This window comes from Mustela lutreola, chromosome 11 (genome assembly GCF_030435805.1).
Source record: "Mustela lutreola isolate mMusLut2 chromosome 11, mMusLut2.pri, whole genome shotgun sequence".
Classification (NCBI taxonomy): Eukaryota; Metazoa; Chordata; class Mammalia; order Carnivora; family Mustelidae; genus Mustela; species Mustela lutreola.
In genome coordinates, this window is record NC_081300.1 from 21,738,671 (window position 1) to 21,752,254 (window position 13,584).

Genomic DNA, 13,584 nt, shown 5'->3' on the forward strand with positions numbered 1-13,584 from the left:
GTATAAATGAGGCATCATTCATCTAAATATTATATAATAATCTGGTATGAAATTTGACCTCATTTATTTGCAATTAGATGTTTACCCATGATCGCAATAAATTCTAGTTAATTCTATAACTTTATTTGCCTTATGATCAGTAGTATACTTTACAAAATAGTTTCTATATAGTCATTCTGTGTTGCTATACTTTGATGTTACAAATGTAAAAGTTCTTTGTTTCACCAAAAACTTCCATATAAAATGACAATATTAAATTGCTGCTATTTTAAAGACAAGCTATTTTAGTTAGAATAATGCTACCTCTAAAACCAAAAAATTAAAGTCCTTTGCCTATTCTTAGTTTAATATTTATGGTTTGATCAAAGAACAAACAATTCCATTGTCTCACCCATCACATGCATTATTACCCTCATCTGAAGATGAAAGCATTTTCTGGATAAACTTTAAAGCCAAAAAGTAAAAAGGAGAACATAAGATTATTATGGTACAGGTTAGCAGAAATAATCAGCATACCATACCTTTCCATTTCTACTGAATAACTTTTAAAGAGCCTATGATTTTTCCTGTACTCTTTACAAGGTAAAACGATTTATTCCAGAGGGAAAAATCCAAAGACTAATAAATAATTTTTTTGTTGCTGTTAAAGGAAAAAACAACTGGAATTCAAATGGTAAAGCACTTTCTCCAAATTACATGATTCAAATTAAACTGACTAAAAAAAAAAAAAAAATCTGGGGTAATGATAAGATACGTGTTTGAGTACCTACAATGTATAACCATTATTAATTTACAATGATACATAGTGACCCTTCCTTTCTGAATCATACATACCATCCCCACCCCTTAAATTTTAAAAATTAGATTCTTTATATGTGTTTTCCTTAGATATGTTTGATTTTATCGCTTAACCTTCAACATAACATCTACAGTATTTCCATATCAACAAAACAATCTTACCAAAACATTTGAATTTAATGTTAGGAACTCCATCATCTCAAATGATATCAGACTTTCCCACTCAACTGAACATCGTTTCTACAATTTCTCTCATTCATTCCTTCATTTATTTTCCCCAGATAAAATACTTGGGAGTCTCTCATTTGTTATTAAACTCATTTGCTGTTTAACACATTTGTTAAATAATAATTTTTCATAGGTTTCAGTTGTATCAATGGAATAATTAGACTAAAGAGCGATGCAGCTAAGATTTTAGTCAATGAACAATATACAAACACTGCTTTTAACCCCTATGTAATTAATCAAAGTAGAGTAAGGACATGTAAGGAATATTTCAACTTTGTAATTTCATACTAACAAACACAGGAGGCAATTCAGGGATAAGCATTTAAAGTGTCACGGTGATGTGCTTTGAAAAGGACGGTGTAAACTAATCTTGAGCCACTGACTTACCCAAGACTGTGAGCTCTGCAGAGGCACTAATATTCTCATTTTTATATGTAACAACACAGGTGTAAGTTCCACTATCATCATCTGTCACATTGGAGATAAGCAGGTTGCTTCCACCCAATAGGGAATACTTTTTGGACCTGTAAGACACAGGCATATAAAATTAGAGATTAGATTAATGTACTAATCTATATGTGTATATCAGGCAAGGTAGTCAGAGATTTGAATAAACTTTACAAAATCCGATTATAAAATTAGAAAAACTATTTTGGGGGTCTTGGTAACACCACATTTATTGATCAAAAATCCATTCAAAATAAAGCCCTCCCACTGGAAGTCTTTGTGCAATGATCAAAGAAATTAAATAGATTAAACTTGGAACCAAGTTTAGTACTGAAAAGAAATTTACAGATATTCTGGTGTAATTCTCTCATTTTGGATCTGAGGACCACAAGCTCTGGGGAAGTGATTCCCCACAGTGGAAGTCAATGTCTTGTGTCCTGACATCTGATTTAGTAACATTTGTATAAGGCCACATTTCATACTGTACCAAGAATATCTGGCTACATTCAGAGGACGTGTTTTGACATGCTAAAGCCGCAACCAGGTTTCTCACATGGTTTCAGAAGAACAGTGACACCATACCATATAGTGCTATTACACAAATATAGAGGGGAAATTAAATTTAAAGATTTTAAGTTATTGTCTATGAACCTATCTCATCACAGAAAACAAATGTGTTAAGAAGGAGCACACCAGACCTCCAAATCAATGAATTTAATTTCTTAAGTGAAATCCATTCAATCAAAATGTTTCAGACTGTGTTCCATTATATTAGGAGTTTACTTTCTAAACTATGCCTTAAGATGAACTTCTAATAATTCAAAGCCAGCCATGTTCTCCTTTTGCCTTATCTTAAATAATCTGTTACATCTGCAGTGTGAAAGACAAAAATGGAGCTGAAAAAGTTGCACAGACCCTATAATGACATGCTATGTATTTCAATTCAGAAAACTTTAATTTCTTGGGGTGTCAGCTGGTTCAGTCTGTTAAGCATCTGCCTTCAGCTCAGGTCATGATCCCAGGCCCTGGGATCAAACCCTGCATTTGGCTCTCTGCTCAGCGGGGACCCTGCTTCTCCCTCTCCCTCTGCCTGCTGCTCTGTCTACTTGTGCTTTCTCTCTGTCAAATAAATAAATAAAATAAAATAAAATAAAAAAAGCTTTAATTTCTTTTCTTTCTTTTTTTTTTTTTTTAAGATTTTATTCATTTATTTGACAGAGATCACAAGTAGGCAGAGAGGAAGGCAGACAGAGAGGTGGAAGCAGGCTCCCTGCTGAGAAGAAAGCCTGATGCAGGGCTCAATCCAGGACCCAGGAATCATAACCTGAGCTGAAGGCAGAAGTTTTAACCCACTGAGCCACCCAGGCACCCCTTTTAAATTTTTTACTTTTTTAAAAAATCACTTTCCTTTTTCTAAGGTTTTTGTTTGTTTGTTTGTTTGTTTTGTTTTTATTTTATTTGAGAGAGAGAGCAGGAGAAGTGGAGAATCAGAGGCAGAAGCAGACTCTCTGACGAGCAGGGAACCGGATGTGGGACTCAATCCTGGGACTCTAGGATCATGACTTGAGCCGAAGGCAGTCACTTAACCAACTAAGCCACCTAGGCACCCGAGAAAGCTTTAATTTCTTAATAAGTATTTTATTCTCTATTCCACTTCCTTAAGATGATACCCTCCAAGGTTTCTTTGCTGAATAGTTTTGGACAGGGAGTTTTCAACAGCAACATTGGCTTTCTAAATTTCTTTTCTAAATTGATCCCAAAGATTTTGACTCTGTTCCCCATCTCTTTATCCTATTGGGTAAATGGTTTTCATATATTATATAATGTCAAGGAATGTGAGGGGGAAAATCAAGTATCATCAAAAACTCTAGTATTTCTAGGTACCTATATCAAATTAGAGAAGGGGAAACAGTGACATATACTTCACGAAAGTCATCAATTTGTGATACCTGAGTTGGATGACTTCCTCTCCTCGTAACCAGGTAAAACTCGGGGGAGGATAGCCAGAAACACAACACTCCAGGATGGCATCTTTTCCTTCAATGGCTATCACATTGGATGGTCTTTGTAGAAAATATAGCTGTCTATGCAGTCCTGGGTCTGTGGAAAGAAAACACAAAATCACAACTTTTATGAAAAACACTGTAAAGAGAAATGATGTAGCTTGAACTTTTTTTTTTTCCTCCTAATAAGACGTGCTGATAGAGAAGAAGGAAAGAAAAACTGGAAGGTTACCAGTGAAAAAAAATTTTTTTTTTTAATTTTTTTGACAGAGAGAGAGATCACAAGTAAACAGTCAGGCAGAGAGAGAGGGGGAAGCAGGCTCCCCGCCGAGCAGAGAGCCCGATGCGGGGCTCGATCCCAGGACACTGAGATCATGACCCGAGCCGAAGGCAGCGGCTCAATCCACTGAGCCACCCAGGCGCCCACCAGTGAAATTTATCAACTAGACTCTTAAAAGGTTTTTCCATCCCTAGTTTCTACGATCATGATAGAATATTCTTAGCTGTTGATGACACCATGGTCTAAGGCAACAGGCAAAATCTTGTGACACGTCACTCATGTGGGCTCCCGGACTTGTGGACTTCCCATTAGAGAACAAGAAAATGCGATCAGTAATTTTTCTAAACATTATCTCCTGGAACTTTCTGGTATGTTCAACTTGTCTGCCACCAATATCTATTCCACTCCCTTCTGCTCTATTAAATCTGTGACTGTTAGAAATGTGATAAATAACATACAAATATTAAGAAGGTAGAGTGTAGAAGGTTCTGGGAAAAAAAAAAAAATACCTGCTGTCTTCAAAATAGACCTTACATTAAATTTTGTTTTGTATACAGTTAAGTTAGGCTGTTTCTAAGCCTCCTGTTTATTTTTAATTTTTCACAGCACTGCAGAGAGTTTGTCCCTAAGCTGAGACTGTGAGTAGATGAAAAGCTCCTGTATCCTCCTCCTTCACCCAATGCATTCTGTAGTTCTATATAACCAACATTATTCATTCTAATTTATTAATATTTTTAAATTTATTTATTTATTAATTTCACAAAGAGAGAGCGAGTGAGCTGGGGTACGGGGCTGGGGGTGGGTGGGGAAGAGGAAGAGAGAAAACCCCAAGCAAGCTCCACGCTCAATGCAGAGCCCAACCATGGGGCTCCATCTCAGGACCTGAGATCATGAACTGAGCAAAATCAAGAGTTGGATGCTTAAACAACTGAGTTATCCAGGCACCGCAACATAATTTATTTTTACTAGCAGGCACTGAAATAGTGTCTTTTCAACCTAAAGACTACTCATTCCATTTGCCTTAGAGCTCATTTGTTTCATAGTTGCTAAAATTATATCAGATGGAATAAGAAAAAAAATTACAGTCAAGATAAAACTCTGTGAGAGTTAAGAGCTTCTCTTCCACCTCCCATATATTTCACTCCCAAAGCCTGGGACACACCAACAGTAATCCATGGTCAGGTGATTTTGGAGGAAATCCTCCGAGCCATGGTGATATCTCTGACCTGTTTGCTGACTAAACTTCAATCACTCAAAGTTCACTTAAGATAAGATGCTGTATTTCCACATCTCTATTAAAATCTGCATCCCTCTCTGGAGGTTTGATTTAGGCTCTTTTCAGCTTAATGCATTAAATGGAATTAACATGTAATCTGTCATTTTTTTAAAGATTTTATTTATTTATTTGACAGAGAGAGATCACAAGTAGGCAGAGAGGCAGGCAGAGAGAGAGAGGAGGAAGCAGGCTCCCTGCCGAGCAGAGAGCCCGATGCGGGACTCGATCCCAGGACCCTGAGATCATGACCTGAACCGAAGGCAGCGGCTTAACCCACTGAGCCACCCAGGCGCCCTAATCTGTCATTTTTTAAATGCAAAGCACAATCTTGAAGAAAAGAAATGAGGCCATGAAATCTTGAAAACTAATTTTGGGAGGGACAGAGATTTGCCAAGGAAATGTAGATCCAACTGTCATAGTGGGAGCCATAGTGGAGCAGAGTGGAAGTACGGTAGATCTGGGACACCTTTTAGCCCTGCTGTTAATCCTTGTTGGCCTGACCCAACTCCGCGCAGCTTGATTCTAGGTTAATAAAAAAAATACCAATTCTCTAGGTAATGGTTGGAATGGTAATTGTCATCCAAAGTGTGGAGAAAGACAAATTCACACTTTCTCAGTCTTCTCACATCTCTTTCTGGTTGTTAAGCAACAAAAATAAATACTCTTCACAATGAAAATATTGAAAGAAGTTTTGAAATGTGTTAATCCTTATTAAGCCAATATTGTAGGAAAAAAATGTCTCAAACTTTAAAAAAAAATTGCTGGTGGTGAGGGACAACTGGGTGGCTCAGTCGTTAAGCTTTTGCCTTCAGCTCAGGTCATGATCCCAGGGTCCTGGGATCGAGCCCCACATCAGGCTCCCTGCTCAGCAGGAAGCCTGCTTCTCCCTCTGCCACTCCCTCTGTTTGTATTCCCTCTCTCACGATCTCTGTCAAATAAATAAATTAAAAAAAAATTGCTGACTTTTTTGAGAGTGACTTTTCAAATCAAATAAGAATAGTTTGAAGGATAATGCTGCTTATCAATAAATTTCATGAAATGAACAGTTCCCAAAATCTATATTTACAAAGAGCTAAATTCATAATGGAGTGTTATCTATTTGTATGCTTTACTTCTACCACCTGTTCTTAGCAGAATGTTTCAACTGCATATATTGCATAATACTATACTATTCTACACACACACACACACACACACACACACACACACACCACACTATAATAATACTATCCAAACATCAAGTAAGATCTACTTAATTTGATCTTACGGCTAAAAGGAAATTTACCTGGGGCCTATGTCCAATACTACTTATTTATCCATAAAAGAGCCAATAATTCAATCAACTATCAGACTTTCTTTTATTAGAAAACAAAATCAGGACAAGTATTTTTGCGTGTTATTTTTTAATTTTAATTTACTAAAAAATTGACAAGTAGGAGGTTTCCATATACCAGTTCCCCATCCCCTGAAATTGTTTTCCTTATGATTGACATAGGGAATGATTACATGAAACTGGTGCATTTGTTACAATTAATTAAGTGATATTGGTACATTATTACAAACTAAAGTCAATAGTGTACATTAGGTTCACTCTTTGTGTTATATAGCTCCATGGGTTTTGAAAAATGCACAATGTCATGTGTTCAGCATTACACTATCATATAGTTTCACCACCCTTAAAATCTCCTAAGCTTTACCTATTCATCACTCCAGCACCACGCCTAACTCAAAGCCCAGGAAATTACTGGTTTCTCTACTATTTCTGTAAGTGCACCTTTTCCTATAGTTCGAAATACAGGATAGTCCTATAGCATATCCTATAGTTAGAATTATACAATATATCATCTTCCGATATTGATTTATCTCACTTAGTAATATGCCTTTAGGTTCCCTCTATGTCTTGGGGGGATTCAGTTGTTCATTTGCTCTTCTTGCTGGATAGTATTCCCTTATATGGATATACCACAGTTCCATCTATCCATTCACCTATGGCATGATACCTTTATTGCTTGGTGATTCTGAACAAATGTGCTATAAGTGTCCTTGTGCAGATTTTTTCTGGTCATAATTTTTCAACTCAATTGGGTAAGTATCTTTGAGAGCAAAACTATGTTTACCTTTGTAAGAAACTCCCAAAATGTCTTCCAAAGACAGTTTTTGCATTTTTGCATTCCCAAGAGCAATGAATGTCCTGTTTCTCTCATTCTCCTAAGCATTTGGTATGACCACTTTTTTGATTTTAGCCATTTTATTTTATTTATTTTTTAAAATATTTTATTTATTTATTTGACAGACAGAGATCACAAGTAGGCAGAGAGGCAGGCAGAGAGAGAGAGGAGGAAGGAGGCTCCCCGCTGAGCAGAGAGCCCCACATGGGGCTCAATCTCAGGACCCTGCAGTCATGACCCGAGCTGGAGGCAGAGGCTTTAACCCACTGAGCCACCCAGGAGTCCCTGGATTTTAGCCATTTTGATAGGTGTCTAGCATTGTAATTGTTCTAACTTGCAATTCCCCAATGACATATAATCTTGAGCATATTTCGTATGCTTGGTTTCCCTCTTTTAGATCATTTTCAATAAGATGTCTGTTAAGATATTTGCCTATTTTTTTAACGGATATGTTTTCTTATCATTGGATTTCTGGCACTCGTATATTTTGCATATACATCCTTTATAAGATGTGTGTTTTGCAAATATTTGTCTGTGGCTTGATTTTACTTTCTCTTAACATTGTCTTTTACAGAGCAAAAATTATTAATATCACAACTTACCAATTTTTCCTTTCATGGATTATTTTAAAGGTTTAAAATTTCATTGTCAAACCTAAGACCACCTGGATTTTCTCCTCTGTTATCTTCTAGAAGTTTTTATAATTTTATGTTTTATATTGAGGTCTAGGATCCACTTTGAGTTAATTTGTTTAGAAAAGAACTTCTGGAGGAGGAGTCAAGATGGCGGAGAAGTAGCAGGCTGAGACTACTTCAGCTAGCCAGAAATCAGCTAGATAGCTTATCTAAAGATTGCAAACACCTGAAAATCCATCGGCAGATCGAAGAGAAGAAGAACAGCAATTCCAATTCTGGAAACAGAAAAACAACCACTTTCTGAAAGGTAGGACCGGCGGAGAAGTGAATCCAAAGCGACGGGAAGATAGACCCCGGGGGGAGGGGCCGGCTCCCAGGCAAGCGGCGGAGCAACCGTGCACAAAATCAGGACTTTTAAAAGTCTGTTCCGCTGAGGGACATCGATCCAGAGGCTACCCCGTGCAAAGCCCACACGAGGTCAGCGTGGCCTCAGGTCCCGCAGGGTCACAGAAGGATCGGGGGTGTCTGAGTGTCGCAGAGCTTGCGGGTATTGGAACGGGAAAGCCGGCTACAGAGACAGAGCGGACAGTAAGCTCACAGCTCGGTGTTACCTTGAACCGGTCGCAGGCTCGGTGAGCTCGGAGCGCGGCCGGAGGTCAGGCAGACGGGAGTAACTGGCGCTGTTCTCTGAGGGCGCACTGAGGAGTGGGGCCCTGGGCTCTCGGCTCCTCCGGGCCAGAGACCAGGAGGCCGCCATTTGTATTCCCGTCCTCCGGAACTCTACAGAAAGCGCTCAGGGAACAAAAGCTCCTGAAAGCAAACCCAAGCGGATTACTCACCCCGGCCCCGGGTAAGGGCGGTGTAATTCCGCCTGGGGCAAAGACACTTGAGAATCACTACAACAGGCCCCTCCCCCAGAAGATCAACAAGAAATCCAGCCGAGACCAAGTTCACCTACCAAAGAGTGCGGTTTCAATACCAAGAAGAGCAGCAGAATTCTAGAGGAGGAGAAAGCAAAGCACGGAACTCATGGCTTTTTCCCTGTGATTTTTTTTAGTCTTGCAGTTAATTTAATTTTTTTTCTTTTTCATTTTTTGTTTTTTTTTCTCGCCTTCGGGTAAAAATTTTTTTTAACTGTTACCTTTTTCATTTTTAACGATTTTTTACTAGTTTATCTAATATATATATTTTTTCTTTTTTATATTGTTCTTAGGTGTTTTCTTCTTTTTTAAATTCTTTTCTTTTTTTTTCTTTTTTCTTTTTTTTTTTCTTTCTTCCTTTTTGAACCTCTTTTTATCCCCTTTCTCCCCCCTCACGATTTTGGATCTCTTCTAATTTGGTTAAAGCATATTTTCCTGAGGTTGTTGCCACCCTTTTAGTATTTTACTTGCCCCTTCATATACTCTTATCTGGACAAAATGACAAGACGTAAAAATTCAACGCAAAAAAAAGAACAAGAGGCAGTACCGAAGGCTAGGGACCTAATCAATACAGACATTGGTAATATGTCAGATCTAGAGTTCAGAATGACAATTCTCAAGGTTCTAGCCGGGCTCGAAAAAGGCATGGAAGATATTAGAGAAACCCTCTCGAGAGATATAAAAGCCCTTTCTGGAGAAATAAAAGAAATAAAATTTAGTCAAGTTGATATCAAAAAAGCTATTAATGAGGTACAATAAAAAATGGAGGCTCTCACTGCTAGGATAAATGAGGCAGAAGAAAGAATTAGTGATATAGAAGACCAAATGACCGAGAATAAAGAAGCTGAGCAAAAGAGGGACAAACAGCTACTGGACCACGAGGGGAGAATTCGAGAGATAAGTGACACCATAAGACGAAACAACATTAGAATAATTGGGATTCCAGAAGAAGAAGAAAGAGAGAGTGGAGCAGAAGGTATACTGGAGAGAATTATTGGGGAGAATTTCCCCAATATGGCAAAGGGAACGAGCATCAAAATTCAGGAGGTTCAGAGAACGCCCCTCAAAATCAATAAGAATAGGCCCACACCCCGTCACCTAATAGTAAAATTTACAAGTCTCAGTGACAAAGAGAAAATCCTGAAAGCAGCCCGGGAAAAGAAGTCTGTAACATACAATGGTAAAAATATTAGATTGGCAGCTGACTTATCCACAGAGACCTGGCAGGCCAGAAAGAGCTGGCATGATATTTTCAGAGCACTAAATGAGAAAAACATAGAGCCCAGAATACTATATCCAGATAGGCTATCTTTGAAAATAGAAGGAGAGATTCAAAGCTTCCAGGACAAACAAAAACTGAAAGAATTTGCAAACACCAAACAAGCTCTACAGGAAATCTTGAAAGGGGTCCTCTAAGCAAAGAGAGAGCCTACAAGTGGTAGATCAGAAAGGAACAGAGACCATATACAGTAACAGTCACCTGGCCCTAAATTCATATCTCTCAATAGTTACCCTGAATGTGAATGGGCTAAATGCCCCTGTCAAAAGATACAGGGTATCAGAATGGATAAAAAAACAAAACCCATCTACATGTTGCCTCCAAGAAACTCATTTTAATCCCGAAGACACCTCCAGATTTAAAGTGAGGGGGTGGAAAAGAATTTACCATGCTAATGGACATCAGAAGAAAGCAGGAGTGGCAATCCTTATATCAGATCAATTAGATTTTAAGCCAAAGACTATAATAAGAGATGAGGAAGGACACTATATCATACTCAAAGGGTGTGTCCAACAAGAAGATTTAACAATTTTAAATATCTATGCCCCCAACATGGGAGCAGCCAACTATATAAACCAATTAATAACAAAATCAAAAAAACACATCAACAATAATACAATAATAGTAGGGGACTTTAACACTCCCCTCACTGAAATGGACAGATCATCCAAGCAAAAGATCAGCAAGGAAATAAAGGCCTTAAATGACACACTGGACCAGATGGACATCACAGATATATTCAGAACATTTCATCCCAAAGCAACAGAATACACATTCTTCTCTAGTGCACATGGAACATTCTCCAGAATAGATCACATCCTCGGTCCTAAATCAGGACTCAACCCATATCAAAAGATTGGGATCATTCCCTGCATATTTTCAGACCACAATGCTCTAAAGCTAGAACTCAACCACAAAAGGAAGTTTGAAAAGAACCAAAATACATGGAGACTAAACAGCATCCTTCTAAAGAATGAATGGGTCAACCGGGAAATTAAAGAAGAATTGAAAAAAATCATGGAAACAAATGATAATGAAAATACAACAGTTCAAAATCTGTGGGACACAACAAAGGCAGTCCTGAGAGGAAAATATATAGCAGTACAAGCCTTTCTCAAGAAACAAGAACGGTCTCAGGTACACAATCTAACCCTACACCTAAAGGAGCTGGAGAAAGAACAAGAAAGAAACCCTAAGCCCAGCAGGAGAAGAGAAATCATAAAGATCAGAGCAGAAATCAATGAAATAGAAACCAAAAAAACAATAGAACAAATCAACGAAAGTAAGAGCTGGTTCTTTGAAAGAATTAATAAAATTGATAAACCCCTGGCCCGACTTATCAAAAAGAAAAGAGAAAGGACCCAAATAAATAAAATCATGAATGAAAGAGGAGAGATCACAACTAACACCAAAGAAATACAAACTATTATAAGAACATACTATGAGCAACTCTACGCCAATAAATTTGACAATCTGCAAGAAATGGATGCATTCCTAGAAACATATAAACTACCACAACTGAACCAGGAAGAAATAGAAAGCCTGAACAGACCCATAACCAGTAAGGAGATTGAAACAGTCATTAAAAATCTCCAAACAAACAAAAGCCCAGGGCCAGACGGCTTCCCGGGGGAATTCTACCAAACATTTAAAGAAGAACTAATTCCTATTTCCTAAAACTGTTCCAAAAAATAGAAATGGAAGGAAAACTTCCAAACTCATTTTATGAGGCCAGCATCACCTTGATCCCAAAACCAGACAAGGATCCCATCAAAAAAGAGAGCTATAGACCAATATCCTTGATGAACACAGATGTGAAAATACTCAACAAAATACTAGCCAATAGGATTCAACAGTACATTAAAAAGATTATTCACCACGACCAAGTGGGATTTATTCCAGGGCTGCAAGGTTGGTTCAACATCCACAAATCAGTCAATGTGATACAACACATCAATAAAAGAAAGAACAAGAACCATATGATACTCTCAATAGATGCTGAAAAAGCATTTGACAAAGTACAGCATCCCTTCCTGATCAAAACTCTTCAAAGTGTAGGGATAGAGGGCACATACCTCAATATCATCAAACCCATCTATGAAAAACCCACCGCAAATATCATTCTCAATGGAGAAAAACTGAAAGCTTTTCCGCTAAGGTCAGGAACACGGCAGGGATGACCATTATCACCACTGCTATTCAACATAGTACTAGAGGTCCTAGCTTCAGCAATCAGACAACAAAAGGAAATTAAAGGCATCCAAATCGGCAAAGAAGAAGTTAAATTATCACTCTTCGCAGATGATATGATACTATATGTGGAAAACCCAAAAGACTCCACTCCAAAACTGCTAGAACTTATACAGGAATTCAGTAAAGTGTCAGGATATAAAATCAATGCACAGAAATCAGTTGCATTTCTCTACACCAACAGCAAGGCAGAAGAAAGGGAAATTAAGGAGTCAATCCCATTTACAATTGCACCCAAAACCATAAGATACCTACGAATAAACCTAACCAAAGAGACACAGAATCTATACTCAGAAAACTATAAAGTACTCATGAAAGAAATTGAGGAAGACACAAAGAAATGGAAAAATGTTCCATGCTCCTGGATTGGAAGAATAAATATTGTGAAAATGTCTATGCTACCTAAAGCAATCTACACATTTAATGCAATTCCTATCAAAGTACCATCCATCTTTTTCAAAGAAATGGAACAAATAATTCTAAAATTTATATGGAACCAGAAAAGACCTCGAATAGCCAAAGGGATATTGAAAAAGAAAGCCAACGTTGGTGGCATCACAATCCCGGACTTCAAGCTCTATTACAAAGCTGTCATCATCAAGACAGCATGGTACTGGCACAAAAACAGACCCATAGATCAATGGAACAGAATAGAGAGCCCAGAAATAGACCCTCAACTCTATGGTCAACTAATCTTCGACAAAGCAGGAAAGAATGTCCAATGGAAAAAAGACAGCCTCTTCAATAAATGGTGCTGGGAAAATTGAACAGCCACATGCAGAAAAATGAAATTGGACCATTTCCTTACACCACACACGAAAATAGACTCAAAATGGATGAAGGACCTCAATGTGCGAAAGGAATCCATCAAAATCCTTGAGGAGAACACAGGCAGCAACCTCTTCGACCTCAGCCGCAGCAACATCTTCCTAGGAACAACGCCAAAGGCAAGGGAAGCAAGGGCAAAAATGAACTATTGGGATTTCATCAAGATCAAAAGCTTTTGCACAGCAAAGGAAACAGTGAACAAAATCAAAAGAGAACTGACAGAATGGGAGAAGATATTTGCAAACGACATATCAGATAAAGGACTAGTGTCCAGAGTCTATAAAGAACTTAGCAAACTCAACACCCAAAGAACAAATAATCCAATCAAGAAATGGGCAGAGGACTTGAGCAGACATTTCTGCAAAGAAGACATCCAGATGGCCAACAGACACATGAAAAAGTGCTTCATATCACTCGGCATCAGGGAAATACAAATCAAAACCACAATAAGATACCACCTCACACCAGTCAG

At 38.1% G+C, this 13,584-nt stretch overlaps 1 protein-coding gene across 1 annotated transcript in view; it reads right to left on the reverse strand.

Annotated features, from left to right (window-relative positions):
* Window positions 1-13,584, reverse strand: part of DCC (DCC netrin 1 receptor) — a 769,602-nt gene that overhangs the window by 601,948 nt on the left and 154,070 nt on the right. Inside the window, exons 3-4 of the mRNA XM_059139941.1 lie at window positions 3,423-3,573; window positions 1,414-1,550 (exon numbers count right to left, since the gene is read on the reverse strand). Coding sequence (XP_058995924.1) covers window positions 1,414-1,550; window positions 3,423-3,573 — 288 coding nt within the window. The remainder of the gene's footprint in view (window positions 1-1,413; window positions 1,551-3,422; window positions 3,574-13,584) is intronic.